Raw genomic sequence first — 14,762 nt, forward strand, 5'->3', positions numbered from 1 at the left:
GCTGTAGACCAAGGATGCCTAACCTGCGTCCCTCCAGCTGTTGTAAAACTATGACTCCCATCATGCCCTGCTGTAGGCCTGTCTTGGCATGCTGGGAGTTGTAGTTTTGCAACAGCTGGAGGGCGGCAGGTCGGGCATCACTGCTATAGACCTTCAGCTAACATCTGGAACTGTAATTTTTGTAGCAAAAGCGCAGGTACAAAAAAATCCCCTCTAAAAAGGCAAAAGTGCATAAAAATGTAATACAAATTAAAATAAATAAAAGGTTACAAGAGTAATAAAAAGTAACAATGTCGTTTTATTGAACAGAAGCAGTGACGGCTCATGAGACCTCGGGCCCCCGCACTAGGAGCGGAGCCGTCGGTACACCCTGCCACGGGCCGCCCCGCACCAATCAGCAGGGCAGGCCTCGTTCCCGGCATGCACCGCTCCTCCCACCTCCCCTTTGACCTCTAGTGATGTGCTAAACATCCGGGCTATCTGTACTATAGAGGGAAGATGGCGGCGGCAGTACTACCTGCTGATTGGATAAAGAATTGGGAAAAATCCGGAAAAAATGACTTGTAAGTCGGAGTTTCGGGGGACTGGGGGTCGGTGCGGGGCGCGAGGGGTTTGCGGGTTTGTAACGGAAGCGGAGATGTGGGCGCGGGAGGGAGAGAGCCGGACAGCCGCGCCGGAGGCCGCTTAACGTGAGAGTGTGGGGAGGGCCGGACGGGACGCGGCGGGAGAGGGCCGCTGAGCGCCCGGGGGTGTGCGGGCCGGCCTGGGGTCTCGCTTTACTGCACGAAGGCCGTGCGCGGCACCTCCGCTCCTTTTGGCTGTAACACTTTGAGCCAATCAGGAGGCGGCTCTCATTTCTCCGTGGTGGGGGTTGCAGATTAGAGCAGTGATTTGATTGGCTGCAGCAGGGTATAGCAGTGTTTCTGCTGACTTCTCCAAGAGCTGGGGCTACCTGAGGATCTTGGCCGTGACCAGGGAAAGAAATGGGGTCACAGTGCCACTGTGGCGAAAAATCCAACCCTGCTCCATCTGTCTGAGCATTCTGGAGTGGCGGCGACTTGCGCTGTGTCCTCGTTCATTTCTACGGCTGCGGTTTTACGCAGCGCTGCCTTGTCACGGCCAACGTTGCCATGTAGCCCCAGCCGTAAGGGGGTTTTCTGAGAAGAATTACCATAAAAATAATAATAAAAGCCTAGGCACCTGGTAAATTTCCTGCAGTTATATGGCTGCCGCTCCAGTGGTTCCCAGCGGTGTTTCTGTACTGTGATGATGTGCATGTCTACCTTTGTGACCTCTGCAGCCCAGCCCTGGCCTCAGCAGGGTCCAGTGATTGACTTCTGGGGTCTTTTATCTGAAGGCGCGGATATTTTTTGCACAGTTGTCTTTTTGTCGTGGTAACAACCACGTTAGGACCACTAATCACGCTATTGGCCATTTTTCCGGATGTGCGGTCTGATCTGCTAGACTTACACGCCGTTCATGGGATGTGTTAATATGGACATGCTATAAATGTCGCCCCTGGAACCCGTACCTTTCTCCGGAACAGCCCCCTGTATGCAGTGGGCATCTGCCCACCCCTGTTCTGCAGATACATGTGGGACCCGCACCTATCAGACGTTTATAGAAGGCGGTGATGCCCCTCCAGACATATTGGATAGCGTCTTCTTCAGCCTGTCTACAACAATATCTGCATGGAAAATAATTGCCTAAATTAGGGCTTTTTGTTGTGGATCTGAGTATGGAAAATCTGCCTAGTGTGAACGTGGGCAAATAATCCTCCGGGCTCTAAAACGGAATCCCTCTACGGCTTTGTGCACGTGGCCATGTCCGTATTTCAGTCCACAAGGAACAGATTAGCATCTACCCAGCCAGTAGCGGGCCGCTATGGGGACCACCAGGTGGTTCTATGGAGGCTAGTTCCTGTTGCGGCCTGCTATTGCCACCCCCCAATCGTGAGAGATGGTTCGGGCATCAGGAGTGACGTGGGTGCCGGGAAGCGGGGTAAATATTTAACCTGTGTGCGGTGCCGGGGCTTTTTAGGGGTTGGATGACCCCTTAATGGCTGCACTGTTCCACAGAAAACATGCAAAAAATAAAAGTTGAAAAGCACAAGAAATGTATCCTCGTGTGTGTGTCCTTGGACACATACCGGTCATCAGGCGCGGTCTATGGCAGCTTGTGTTTTTAGAATGCTCTTCTCTTAAAGGGGCAGTGCAGTTTCAGGAGGAAAGCAGACAACACTTGGGGAGTGCCTGCAATGAAGAATAGAGACCGTTACTTACATTGCAAATCCTGCGCTGCAGATGTCCTTTTTCTCCTGGCTGGGCTCTGTTGACCAGGCTTCAGCGGTGATGTCACGTTGACATGGCTGCTGCAGCCAGTCTTTGCCCTCGAGCAGCGGACTGCTGAGGCAAGTGGCTGCAGTGGGCATGTGTCGTCAGTGTGACATCACTGCTGCAGCCAGGACCTGCTTTTTAAGTCATGGTCTATTCTTGCAGTCACTCGCTGAGTGTTCTCCAGGTTCCTCCTAAAACACTGGACAACCCCTTTAATGGCTGTTTCACCAACCGTTGGGAGCCGTCCAACAATCATTATTTTTTTTTTTGTTTTTCTTGCCAGCAGAAAATAACTTGTAGGAAGCCATGCTGTTCTAGAACAGTGTGAATGTTATTTATCTAGTCCAGGGAACCCGGTTGTAGGATTAAATAGATCCCTTTAAAGGGCACCTGTCAACAGATTTGAAACTATCTGACCTACATCTGTGTTGGTCCCATGTTCATATGTGCCCACATTGCTGAGGAAAATGATCTTTTACTATATGCAAATGAGCCTTTAGGAGCAAAGGGGGCGTTGGTGTTACTCCTAGAGGCTCCGAGTTCTCTGCAGCTGTCGCCTCCTGCAGCAGTTGCAGGGTGGGCAGAGCCTCTAGGAGTAACGGCAACGCCCCCATTGCTCCTAGAGGCTCATTTGCATATAGTAAGACATCATTTTTCTCAGCAATGAGGACACATATGAACATGGGACCAACACAGACGTCTTCAGCTGCCAAGTGCAGATGCAGCAGGTCAGCCAGTGTCATAGGTACAAGTCTGCTGACGGATGCCATTTAAATGGTCTGCTTCCTTGCAGGATCCTTCCATTGATTATATTTGATAATTTCGAAAAGTTCGGTTTTTGACTGAACTACTGACTTTCTGGTCGTTGCTCACCTTCTTCCTATACTATGTTTCCACAGCGTACAGTTGTGTCGCAGCCTCAGTGAAAAAGGACAGGAAAATGTGACGTTCAAAGGTAAACATTTTATGTGGCAGCGCATTGAACATTCATTGACATGACACAAGTCCGCCAGCGCCCCATGAGAAAGGCCGATGGACCGTGCGTGGGGGACGATGAGCGCTCATCCTTCATCATGTTCCGTGATTTCAGCAGCACACCCCTTTTACCTTTCCTTTGTTTGCCGGCATGGGCCTATTATCAGAAACGAGCGTTTGTATGATGGGGGAGCACAGGGGAAAAGTAAGGGGCTGCCTGTAGCAACCAATAAGATTGTTACTTTCATGGACAAAAGAGAGAGAGAGAGAATCTGATTGGTTGCTTACATGCTCCTTAAAAATCATCACAAATCTACAGTATAGAGCTTAAAAAGGGGTTTCTGAGTGATTCAAAATGGCCTCCAGTAGCCTGTCAGCAAGGCTGGTTGCTACCAGTTGCAAATGGGGGTGAAGGGACAGGGCCTCACTGCACTGCTCTACAGTAGATGGTAATGAAGCGACCCTGCCTACAAAATGCCACCATGGCTGAGTAGCCTGGCAGGAACTCTCAGCCAGCGCCCGAGCGTAGTGTGTGGTGAGGCCCCACACCCCTGGGCAGCTCTGCAAGTGCAGGCAACCAGTCCTGTTCACATTCTAGGACAGGTTGTTGGCCACCATTTAAAATTATTTCTGGAGAACCTCTTTAAGTGTCTAAACGGTGGCTGTCTAACTGCTGGGCCCCCACTGATCATGAGACCGGGGGTCCTGTATTAATGAAGCAGCGGTCAAGCATGTGCGCTGCGGCTCTGTTTACCTCTGTGGGACTGACTGAAGTAGTTGAGGACTACACTTTGATCCTCTTTGACAGTCCCACAATGATGAATGGTGTCGGCCCCGCCTCTACATCTATACAGGGGGGCACAGGAAACCCATTTTTGGCCCCACCCACTCGTGGCCATAAGAGCATCAGCAGCAGCATATTATCAAAGTGAAATCCACTTGGGAGAACCGCAGCCTACCTTGACATGCTGCGGATTTCGCTGCAGTTTCTTTTTCTGCTACTACAACGCTGCGGATTTGAATCATGGATATCCACAGCTATTTGGTCATGTGCGAACCAAGCCTAAATGTCATGGCTGGTAAATGATGCAATCCACCTGATGCAATGTGTACAGACACTTAAGGCTACATTCACACAAAAGTGAAGAATGGAAATTTTTGAACGACCATCAGGCGTCCCTTTTAAGAACAATGGTAGTCTATGGGGTCATTCGCACTGCTGTTTTTTGATGGCCAGTGAATATGGGACGTCAAAATATAAACGTGTTCTGTCATGCCCGTTTTTACTGACCAACAGCCCCAATAAAACTGAGGGGAATGTTTTTTAACATCTGTTTCTCATAAGGCATTAGTGATGTGTGAATGTAGCCTTATGGTGAGAGGAGGGAAAGCCTTTGTCTTAGGGCTCATGCACACGGCCATTGCCCCCCCGAAGCCGTATTGCATTCACTTGAATTTGGTCCGCACTACGGAGTGCTTCCGTGGTGTTTCTGGCCGTGCCTCCACACTGCATGCATTACTTTTTTGAGGTGCGGACTGTCGGATGTGGATCGCGGACCCCGTTCAAGTGATTTGCGGTCCGCAGCACGGGCCCTGCCAGCACACAGTCGTGTGCATGAGCCCTTAAAAGGTAAACTATTCAAATGCTCTGCTGATATGTCACACGTACATCTGAGAAGGCTGTGACTTCTGTTATTTTGGACCACTGCTAATTTCCTGAGCAAAAGACATAGTATGTGTTCCATATAGACCAGGGATCAGCAGCCTCCGTCACTACAGCTCCCAGCATGCTCCATTCGCTTTGATGAGAGTACTGATAACAACCAAGCAGGAATGCATGCTAGGAGTTGTAGTTTTACCACAGCTGGAGTGCCTGAGGTTGCTGGCCCCTGATCTATTTATATTTTTGTGCCATCAAGCTGCCCCTCCTAGCCGTGTCCCCAACGCCAGTACTTAACTTTCCTGTAGGGGTGCTGCTGCACTGTCGTCCTGATGTCACACAGCATCCGGTCATAGTGCGCGCTTACGTGCACTATGAACTGACGATGTCAGGATACAGTGCGGGCCGGTGGGTGACCATGGAGCGGTGAGTAAAAGTAAGCGCTTCACTCCCGCGCCGTGGTCACATAACACAAACGAATCCTTTTTGTCACATCACATAGTCCATCATTTTATGTGACAAAAAGTCGTACAGTGAGGAACAGAAGTATTTGAACAACCTGCAATGTTGGAAGTTCCCCCACTTACAAATCATGGAGGGTTTGAAATTCACATTGTGGGTGCATTCCCACTCAGAGACAGAATAAAAAAAATCCAAAATTCAGGAAATCGCATTGTATAATTGTAATTTTTTTGTGAGAGTTCACCTCCCAAAAATGAGATAAAAAGCAACCAGAAAGCCAAATGTATCCCAAAATGGTGCCAATAAAAACTATAGCTTGTCTCGCACAAAAGCTTTCACGCAGCTCAGTCAGCAAAAAATTAAAAAAGTTATTGCTCTTAAAAACCATGACAGAAAATACCATGTTAGAAAATCCAGATGCCGCTCCTTCCCTTCTGATCCCCAAATAACTGTTTACAACCACATTTGGGGTGTTACTGTATTCAGGAGAAAGCGGGTAGAAAATTGTGGGGGGGAGAAATTCTCCTGTTATCTTTTGTGAAAAGAAGTTTGGGCCTAAAGCACAATTTTCTTGTGAAAAAAAAGTCGTTTTTAATAATTTTTAAAGTATTAAAAATTCTATGAAAAGCTGTTGAGTGAAATGCTCGCTACACCCCTTAAAAATTCCTTGGCTGGTGTAGTTTACAAAATGTGGTCACTTTTTAGGGGGTTTTCACTGTGGGGTTACCTCAGGGTCTCTTCAAATGCAATATGGTGCTCAAAGACCATTTCAGCTAAATCTGACCTCCAAAAACCATACAACGCTCCTTGCCTTCTTCGCCCAAATGGCAGTATACGACCACATATGGGGTGTTTCTGCAAACTGCATAATCAAGATAATAAATATTGAGGTTTGTTTTGTTGTTAACCCTTGATGTGTTCCAGGAAAAAATTTATTAATATGGAACATCTGCAAAACAAAGTGACGTTTTGAAATTTCACATCTATTTTGCTTTAATTCCTGTGGAATACCTAAAGGGTTAACAACATTTCTAAACCAGTTTTGAATAGTTTGAGCGGTGTCCTTTCTAAAATGGGGTCATTTATGGGTTGGCTCTATTATTTAAGCCCCACAAAGTGACTTCCGAACTTAACTGGTCCTTTTTAAAAAAGTTGACTTTGGAAATTTTTTCTTCAAAACTTAAAAAATTGCTTCTAAAATTCTAAACCCGTCCTAAAAAAATAAAATGACATTACTAAAATGATGCCAACATAAAGTAGACATATGGGGAATGTTAATGAATATTTTATGAGGCATTACTAACTGTCTTAAAAGCAGAGAGATTCAAATTTAGATTCAAATTTAGAAAATGGATTATTTTTAAATAAATAAATAAAGGTAAAACATATTGACTTGTTAGTACATGAAGTACAATGTGTCACGAGAAAACAATCTCTGGCTTGGATAAGTAAAAGCGTTGCAAATTTATTACCACGTAAATTGACATGTCAGATTTTCTAAATTAGGCCTGGTCAGGTAGGGGTTAAATGGCCCGGTCTGGAAGTGGTGAAATGGGGTGTTCCAGTTACGTTATCAATTAACTATTAGATTGCTGAGGGTGCTACCTCTGGGATCGCCAAAAGTCACGCGAACAGACACTTGCACTGTAATTTCTGTAGGAGTTCTGGAGATAGCAGAGTATAGCCCTCTGCCATCTCCGGACTGCCAAAAGAAATCAAAGGAGTGGTCATGCACATGCCCAACCGGCCACTCCTTTCATTTCGGGAGGAGGGTTAGGCAGGATTAGAATGACAGGATCCACCATTCACAATTGTCAAATCTTATCTATTCTTCCCTTGTACAATGACCTCTGCACAGGTCACAGAGCCTGCCCAGAAAACTCTCCTATAGAAGTCACTGAGGTCCCCCCTGACCATTGTCTATGGCCCATGGGGCTGCCGTAAAGATGACCTTTCATGGGATGATGTGTTACAAACTGGTATGCTTACCAGATAGGGCAGCCTCTACAGATGCAAGCGCTTTTTTTTTTTCTTAAATACCCCTTCGTTCCGCCGTTGTGTTTGGCGCCTGATATGTTCATTTAGACCAGGCATGCTCAACCTGTGTCCCTCCAGCTGTTGCAAATCTACAACTCCCAGCATGCCCGAACAGCCTACAGCTATCAGCCTACTGCAGGGCATTGTGGGAGTTGTAGTTTTACAACAGCTGGAGGGCTGCCGGTTGAGCATGTCTGATTTAGACCATCTGTACAGGGAGGAGGAGACATTTGGTTTTCTCAATGGGCGTCTCCTTCTCTCTGGCTGTGACTCTCTCCTCTGCAATTGGATTGCGCTACAGCCAGGGAGAAGGAGACGCCCATTGAGAATATCAAATGTCTCCTCCTCTCTATACCGATGTTCTAAATGAACATATCAGGCGGGGAACACAGCGGCGGAACGGAGGGGTATTTAATTAAAAAAAAGTGCTTGCATCTGTAGGGGCTGCCTTATCTGTTAAGCATACCTGTTTGTAACATACAATCCCATGAAAGATCCTCTTTAATGCTTTCTAAATGCTGTTAGGAACAGCTCAGGCAAGATGGCCGCCCCCATAATCATGTTCAGAAAATAGAAGAAATCTGCAATCAGAAAATAAAAACTGATTAGAAAAAAAAAATGTGTCGCTATCTGGCTTTTTCTTGCAGAAAATGTTTTGGTGAACATTTCCTTTAAAAATCACTGTGTCTTTAGAGGGGGGGCTGTGCAGATAACCACTAGCACAATAGGGTCATGTAAGTACTACCTACCTCCCATCTCATCATAGATGTTTGATACCTGTTGCTAGACAGAACGTCCGCCGCCCCTGCACTTACGAGTCTTTCCATCACGGTGGTGAGATGTTAGGAGTTCTCATATTTGCCTCTTAGTTTGGTTGGTGTGTATTGTGTCCTCTATATCCTGAATGTCTCTTCTGTCTGCACTAGATATGGAGCAGGCTCTTTATGAGCTAGCCTGTCATGTAATTAAAGGAAATCTGAAGCAGGATCAAGCTGCTGGAGTGCTGACCGAGATCATAGTGAGTACTTGTCTGGTTTGTACGTCCGATGGGACAGACTCAGCAAAGCCTTATTTCATTTGTACATGCGTATTTCCACATACGACTTTTTTCTTTCTTTGTGACCAGGATTTCAGGGATGACATGCCTTCTATCCTAGCAGATGTCTTCTGTGTTCTGGGTAAGTTCTGTCACATTAAAAATGACAAATATTTTAAAGGGCTTCTGTCACCCCATTAAACCGTTTTTTTCTTTTTTTTTTTCTTTACTAATAATCCCTACACTGCAATCTCATCATACATAAGCTAATTAATGATTTTCGTTCAGTAGAATTTGTTAAAAATCGATTTTTTAAAAATATGTAAATTACCTTGCTACCAGAAACTAGGGCGGCTACTTGCTGGTAGCAGCCGCGTCCTCCGATGGTAATGACGCCCCCTCTGCTTGTTGATTGACAGATCCCGTCCGCTGGCCCTTTCTCTGCTGGCCCTGCCTGTTTTGATTCAATATCTGGCGCCTGCGCCGCGGCCGTACCTCTCTTCAATCTGCGCAGGCGGTTTAATGGGGTGACAGAAGCCCTTTAAGAATGAATATAAATTTGTATTAACTTTATTACAAAGCGCTAACGGTCGTAGAAATATATGGTGTGGGCTCCATGATTCTTCATCATGATATTGATATTCTTTTTCCTTTGACCAACTTTACTCTACTAAAACATAGCTTTTAGTCATGAATTATTTTAATTACATCTTTATTAATGGTTTTACAATTTTTTTTTTTTTTTTTTTTTTTTTTTTTATAAGTAAAAATCAACACAGGGTAAGGTTAAAAGGGTTGTGCAAGAATTGAGGGAGTTTAGAAAATGCCTCTCCCCTTCCCTCCTTTTGGCCAGGCCTGTAAAAGCCACCAGGCATTAGCACCCCTCTCCTTCTTCTCATCCAGGCTTGCGATGCTCCACTAGGCTCCCTCACTGAACACATCCGGTTTGACATCACCACAGCCAATCGCTGGAGGGAGACAGGACCCCCTTATGTCATGTGACTATTTGTCATGGTGTAAGGGAAGCTGGTCACTGCCATGCCTAGAGATTGGCTGCGGTGATGTGAGGAGCATCACAGACCTGGAGGAGAAGCAGCGGAGAGCCTCCTCCGGGAAGCAGGTAAGTAAGCTTCCCTTTACAGCAGGGGTGCACAACGTTTCCTGGTTGGGGGCCACATTGCCAGACTAAACCAATGACGAGGGCCGAAATAAAAATTTAAAGGTGTATTAAAGGGAACCTGTCACCGGGATTTTGGGTATAGAGCTCAGGACATGGGTTGCTAGATGGCCGCTGGCACATCTGCAATACCCAGTCCCCAGAGCTCTGTGTGCTTTTATTGTGGAAAAAACACGATTTGATACATATGCAAATTAACCTGAGATGAGTCCTGTATGTGAGATGAGTCAGGGACAGGACTCCTCTCAGGTTAATTTGCATATGTATCAAATCGGGTTTTTTCCACAATAAAGGCACACAGAGCTATGGGGACTGGTTATTGCGGATGTGCTAGTGGCCATCTAGCAACCAATGTCCTCAGCTCTATACCCTAAATCCCGGTGACAGGTTCCCTTTAACAACTGAAATATTGTACTTATGGCATATTGAACACACATTATGTACCATTAATGTCTAGTTACACTTCCAGGACTCCCATCTAATGGGAGAAATACATAAAAAATACATGTGAGCAGCCACAAGACATAGGCATACATGTCTGTTACCAGATGGTTGGGGGCCGCACAGAATGGTATCAAGGGCCGCATGTGTCCCCCGGGCCGCAGGTTGTGCACCCCTGCTTTACAGGGTTTTGCCATATAATATGTCACCCAAGAGGTCATTAAAAGACTGTCGTGGGACAATGAACACACTACTATTTTTTTTTTTATATTTTGCAGCAAAATGTGTCCCCCAAGGGATCATAAAAAGACTTGGGGGACAGTGAACACTCTCTTATATTTTGCAATTTTTCCTTAAATTTTTTTTTTGTTTTATTTGTATTTTATTTATTTTTTTATAATTTAGTATTTGTTTGCCGAATCATTTTATATATTCTTTTATTTGTGTTTTATTCTTTTATTACCAAGAGGTCACTGAAAGACCTTTGGGGACACAGACTTTTTTTTGCACCATTTCCACTGTAACTGGGGCAAACAAAGCAGCCCCAGTTACAGGGAAAACCAGCCTGCGGTGGGTGCATTGTACACAGGTAGAGCTGAGAACGGTCTCCTGGCCCTGCAGTTCTGCACTCCTCTGCCCCCAAGCCGGGTCCACCCTGCATAACACTCGCCTATCTGAGGAGAAGGCAGAAGCGCTGATACACTGCTTCTGCCTTCTCCTCGGCTCCCCCGCTGTCACTTACAGCCGTGAACAGACCTGCTCCTGTTACAGTGCGGGAGCAGAAGCTGTAATGCTTCATCGTGCGGCGCTGCGGGCAGAAACGCAGCTGATCGCACGATCAGCTGTGTTTCTGTCCAGGAGGACGGGGCCTCCTGTGGGAAGAGAAGTGTGGGGCTGTTTTTGTGTGTGTGCATTTTCAATGTTAACAGGCATCTGTCAGCAGTTTTGTACCTATAAAACTGGCCTACCTGTTGCAGCTGTTCTTTCTGTTCTGTTCTTTGACCTCTAAAGTGCAGAGGGCGCGGAGCCTCTAGGTGTAACTCCCTACTGTGTACTCCTGCACACTAGGATGGGGAATCGGTGCGTATATGTCATGGAAGACTCATTTAAAGGGATATTCTATGTATGTTTTTGTCCTTTTTTGACAGACATTGAAACAAGCTGTTTGGAGGAGAAATGGAAGAGAGATCATTTTACCCAGTTGGTCTCATCGTGTCTGGTAAGATAGTTTTACATTTATATTGGAGTATTTCATGTGTATGTTGAGAAGAGGATGTAACTCAGGGGTTAACATGCTTTACACGGATTAATGATTAGATTTACTTTTATATATTGGATAGCAGATGTTATAGCGTTTGGTGGATTAAATGGGCATTCAGTGCTCTATCTCTGGAGGGGCTGCACGCATTTCCAACCAGCCTGTCTGTATATTTCAGGGAAGCTCCACAGGATACAGCGCCCCCGTTCTCATGATTGGTGAGTGTCCTACTGCTGGGACCCCACCGATCTGATAGTTATCCCCCTATCCTGTGATTAGAGGATAACTTGCTATAACCAGAATACCCCTTTAATTTGTTCCTTTCTAATGACACGAATCCGTAGGAATCTATGGTAACAATCCTCATCTGCAATATCGGCAAGCATCTGCATCTAAATCTTGGGCGCTGAAGACATCAGTGGCGCATGCCCAGTTTGGTCTCTGACGCTGTTGTCCGCAGTATGTGCTGTAATGTGGTGGTGCAGGCTGATTACCAGTAGGTGCCTGAGCGAGATTTCGATTGAGAGGTTTGGTGATATTGTAGGCAGAGGGAAAGGGGATTAATGGTGGCTCAGGCAGAGGGGACGAATGTGGCAGCGCAAGGGTTAGGAATTGGGTTCTTAAAAATGCCCAACTAGGCACTTTGTGCCTCATTTGCATACTCGTCAGAATGATTCAGTGTGCAATGGTGCTTTAGCATTAGTTATGTGCTTCTTTAGAGACTCCACGCTGCAGGTTAAAGGGGTTGTCTCATCTCACCGTTACTAAAGTGAGATGACGCACAGGCCGACCACCAACCGGCCAGGAAACAACAGAACACTCCTGCACTCGATTTTTCAGTATCTCCCACTAAAGTGCATGAGCACTAAGGAAGTGGCGTAGCACAGCAAACTATGCTGTTACCCTAACTCGGAGCATGGCTTGCTGTGCTACACTGTTTCCGTAGCTCTCATGCACTGCAATGGTAACGACTGAAACCGCGAGCACCAGCCAGCTGGTGGTTGGGACTGTGCTTCATCTCGTCTTAATAACGGCGACATGAGACATTAATTTGCTCAGAATTTTATTTTGCAGTGTGCATTTCTTAAAATCTTATTTACTTTGCTGCTGCCGTAAAACTTGCGTGGACTTACCCTGAACCTTCGCAAACCTAGACTGTCACATTTACAATAGTGAATCTGCCCCACTGTGTGATAAAAATGCACCACTTTTGGGTGCAGAATGACATTGCAGGCGCAGCTAAAATACTAATTATGTCTCGACAACAGCGCACCCAGGTGTAGATTTCCTGGAAACTCCATTTATGGGATGAATGAGTTTAGTAACATTTACTGTCTGTCTCTTATTAACAGTATCTGGTATCTGACACTATCCTGAAGGAGCGTCTGGATCCTGAAACACTGGAATCATTAGGACTCATCAAGCAGTCCCAGCAATTCAATCAGAAATCTGTCAAAATAAAGACCAAACTTTTGTGAGTAGACTAGACCTATTTTATTAAGTCGTGTTCCTGTAAAGGACATGTGGTGAGGGCACCATCCTTTTGTTTTCAGATGTCTCTGGTTCACAGATCTGGAACCCTTGAGAGGGGAGAGATGGTTATGCATTTGCATCTCATTCTATTCACTTCCGCTGGGAACCCTGAAAATACTCAAGCATGCTTACCCAGCTCTTTAGGCTGCGTTCACACGGGCGGGTGCAATGCAGTAGGTGAACGCATTGCACCTGCACTGAATCCTGACCCATTCATTTCAATGGGGCTGTGCACATGAGCATTTTTTTTCATGCATCACTTCTGCAATGCTTTGAAATCGCAGCATGTTCTATATTCTGCGTTTTTCACGCAGTCCTGGCTCCATAGAAGTGAATGGGGCTGCGTTAATAACGCATTGCATCTGCAAGCAAGTGCGGATGCAATGCGTTTTTCACTGATGGTTGCTAGGAGATGTTGTTTGTAAACCTTCAGTTTTTTTATCACGCGCGTGAAAAACGCATCAAAACGCATTGCACCCGCGCGGAAAAAACTGAACAACTAAACGCAATTGCAGCCAAAACTGACTGAACTTGCTTGCAAAATGGTGCGAGTTTAACTGAACGCACCCTGAACGCATCCGGACCAAATCTGTCACGCTCGTGTGAACTCAGCCTTACTCCCATAGATTTGAATGGAGATGGCTATCTATCATAGGAGCTGCGAGATAGGAGTCAGGTCTCCTAATAGGACCTTGATTGTTGGATATTTATGGCGTATCCTGTGGATATGACATAAATGTCCAGATTGAAATAAATCTCTATCAGTCAAAGGGAACCAGGTTTGGTCCCTTTAACAACCACGCAGTTGTAAATACAATTGCTAACTTAAGGTTATTGGTCCACAGCAGTGTAGCCTATCTGAGATAAGAGTTATTAAACTCTTGAGTTGTATTATGTCAGCACATACCTTAATATATAGCCATCTGACTTGCTGGTCAGTACAATGCAATGCTCTTGGTCCCATTACAATCCATGCCCCCCGTTTTGAGAAATCAGCCTTTACATTCTATGCAAATTAGCCCATTGGTGCTACATGGGGGTTGTTGTTGTTGGACCTCATTTCGCCTCTACTCATTCTCTTCCAAGCGGCATCCCCCACCACTTCTGGCCTCAAAATCTCACTGCAGCGCATTCGGTGCATGTGCAGTAAATTTCTGAAGATTGCCAAGCAGAATTCCACCTGCATGGTGATCTCCAGCCATGTACTGCTTGTGTTCTGAATGCGCTGGTACGAGACGTCAGGTCCAGTTGCGAGTATGTCTGCACTGCCTGGCCCTGTCAGTCAAAGTGGTGGAGGTGCGGCCAGCAACAAACATGGATTCAACGGCAACACCTTAGATTCACTAAAGGGCTAATATATATCAAGGTATGAGCTGACAGATGCTCATGCACACGACCCTGATCGACCCCAGTCAGTTCATATTTGCTCACGGGTCTATTGAATAGCCTCGCAATTAAATTGAGACTGTCTGTATCGTAAATTATTATGATAGTCTGTCCGGGATACGTGGCTGACATACGGACTGTTTCCCGGGCCGATCATGGTTGCATGCATAAGCCCTTACCCTGAGCTGTTAACTGGGTGTGTCTCTCAGAATCGGCCTAACCCAGCCCTTGTTTTGTTGATTGACATCACAATAACGCTTGTACAAGCGTCATAGACCCAGGCCATTTTACTCCCTAAAAAAAGCCTGACGCCATTCATGAGCGCAGGGCATGCTATGAACAGTACAAGCAGCGGAGCGCTGCTGCCGGAACCTGAAATAACCAATAACAAAGCTCTGAACAGCAAGAAGTTTTCTTACTGGTCGGTTTGGATGGACTGCCAGATAGGGAGCGATATCGTG

The 14,762-nt window shown here is 46.0% G+C and overlaps 1 protein-coding gene across 2 annotated transcripts in view; it reads left to right on the forward strand.

The window, feature by feature from the left end:
• The first annotated feature begins 459 nt into the window (after nucleotides 1–459).
• THOC2 (THO complex 2) overlaps nucleotides 460–14,762 on the forward strand; it is a 141,315-nt gene continuing 127,012 nt past the window's right edge. For both annotated transcript variants that reach the window (XR_006386832.1, XM_044269083.1), the window contains exons 1-6: nucleotides 460–563; nucleotides 3,236–3,291; nucleotides 8,397–8,488; nucleotides 8,597–8,648; nucleotides 11,273–11,343; nucleotides 12,735–12,856. Coding sequence is in view for 1 of the 2 variants with exons in the window: in XM_044269083.1 (XP_044125018.1) it covers nucleotides 499–563; nucleotides 3,236–3,291; nucleotides 8,397–8,488; nucleotides 8,597–8,648; nucleotides 11,273–11,343; nucleotides 12,735–12,856 (458 nt within the window). In the remaining variant the exon portion in view is untranslated. The remainder of the gene's footprint in view (nucleotides 564–3,235; nucleotides 3,292–8,396; nucleotides 8,489–8,596; nucleotides 8,649–11,272; nucleotides 11,344–12,734; nucleotides 12,857–14,762) is intronic.

This window comes from Bufo gargarizans, chromosome 9, assembly GCF_014858855.1.
Source record: "Bufo gargarizans isolate SCDJY-AF-19 chromosome 9, ASM1485885v1, whole genome shotgun sequence".
NCBI classification, from domain to species: Eukaryota; Metazoa; Chordata; class Amphibia; order Anura; family Bufonidae; genus Bufo; species Bufo gargarizans.